Genomic DNA, 1,235 nt, shown 5'->3' on the forward strand with positions numbered 1-1,235 from the left:
GCCTCCAGCGGCTTCGACGGAAGAAGGCGGCAGCCGCGTCAATTGCAGAAAATGATTTAACGAAGGCTCGAGATCGAGAAGGAAGTTGGTTGATATGAGTGAGGCGGCTGCCCACTGAAACTACTGCATTGAACAGAACGAAATGATCAATCTTCCGCCTTGATGGCAAAGGAGAAAAATGCGAATAGAAGGAGAACGGCGGAACCGGCGCTCAAGGCGAACGGGCCGCGAGGGCTTCGCGAAACTGCTTAAATTAGGAGCCCTGCCATTACTTTTTTTCTTAAAACAAGAATCAAATAACCGGAATTAAAGGTCTGTTTTAACCTAAACCCTGCCAAACAGCAAAAAAGACATCTTTATTCCGCCGTTCTGCCGTAAATCCAGGATTTAGAAAACCCCAATGGAAGACAGATTAACCGGATTTAGTGAAGCTGAAGGGAACGAAGGAGTTTGGGATGAAGTGGAGAAAGATAAGGGTTACCTTCCTCGCTGGTTTCGGGTAGAAGCTGAGCGTAAGGAGAAGAAAGATGGGAGTTTCCGAGGACTTTGTATGCTTCAATCCCCGCGTTGCCTTCCCAGCTAGCTCAACTCGCAACTGTATCGCGATGTATCGGTAAGAAAATGAAAGGCGATTGTTCTGGGCTATAAACCAAGAGAGGGGAAGGACGCAGGCGAGGGTTTCGAGCACGAGGTTGGGGGAGATAGATTTGGGGATTTAAATTAAATTTATTTAACTTAATTTTGATTAATTTGCAATTACCAAACATTTTGTTATTTAATTATTCACTAAATCCGAAATTTTAATTAAAACTTGCACCCCTAGAGCCCGTTTATTTGGATCACCCTCCCCATAGTAGAGCTGTCAAAAGGGCTCGCTTGCTAAGAAGCTCTTGTGTTCTGCTCATTCTTTGAGTTAATGAGCCGAATATAAACAGCATGAATAAGCATGAATAAAGATTTGTTCATTCGTGTTTGGCTCGTTTTGACTCGAAATACAATTAATCAATTATATATATATATTAACAAATTAGTAGTATTTTTAAAAAAATTAACTGACTACAAGGCTACAAAGATTTATAATCAATTAAAAGTATTAATTAAGAAAATAGAATAATAACTATTAAATTAGATTCAAATGATGTTTTAATATAAACAATAATTTTTAAATCTTGTCTCAATCCTTAACATCTTATGATTACGTGATTAGAGTTGTCAAAACGGCTCTTTGTTCGTGA

At 39.4% G+C, this 1,235-nt stretch overlaps 1 protein-coding gene across 1 annotated transcript in view; it reads right to left on the bottom strand.

The window, feature by feature from the left end:
• LOC110019609 overlaps nucleotides 1–1,235 on the bottom strand; it is a gene marked incomplete at its 3' end in the record, with an annotated part of 41,772 nt that overhangs the window by 33,236 nt on the left and 7,301 nt on the right. Inside the window, exons 2-3 of the mRNA XM_020717343.1 lie at nucleotides 482–583; nucleotides 3–123 (exon numbers count right to left, since the gene is read on the bottom strand). Of these exons, the coding sequence (XP_020573002.1) occupies nucleotides 3–123; nucleotides 482–583 (223 nt within the window). The remainder of the gene's footprint in view (nucleotides 1–2; nucleotides 124–481; nucleotides 584–1,235) is intronic.

Source organism: Phalaenopsis equestris, unplaced genomic scaffold (genome assembly GCF_001263595.1).
Source record: "Phalaenopsis equestris unplaced genomic scaffold, ASM126359v1 Scaffold000064, whole genome shotgun sequence".
Classification (NCBI taxonomy): domain Eukaryota; kingdom Viridiplantae; phylum Streptophyta; class Magnoliopsida; order Asparagales; family Orchidaceae; genus Phalaenopsis; species Phalaenopsis equestris.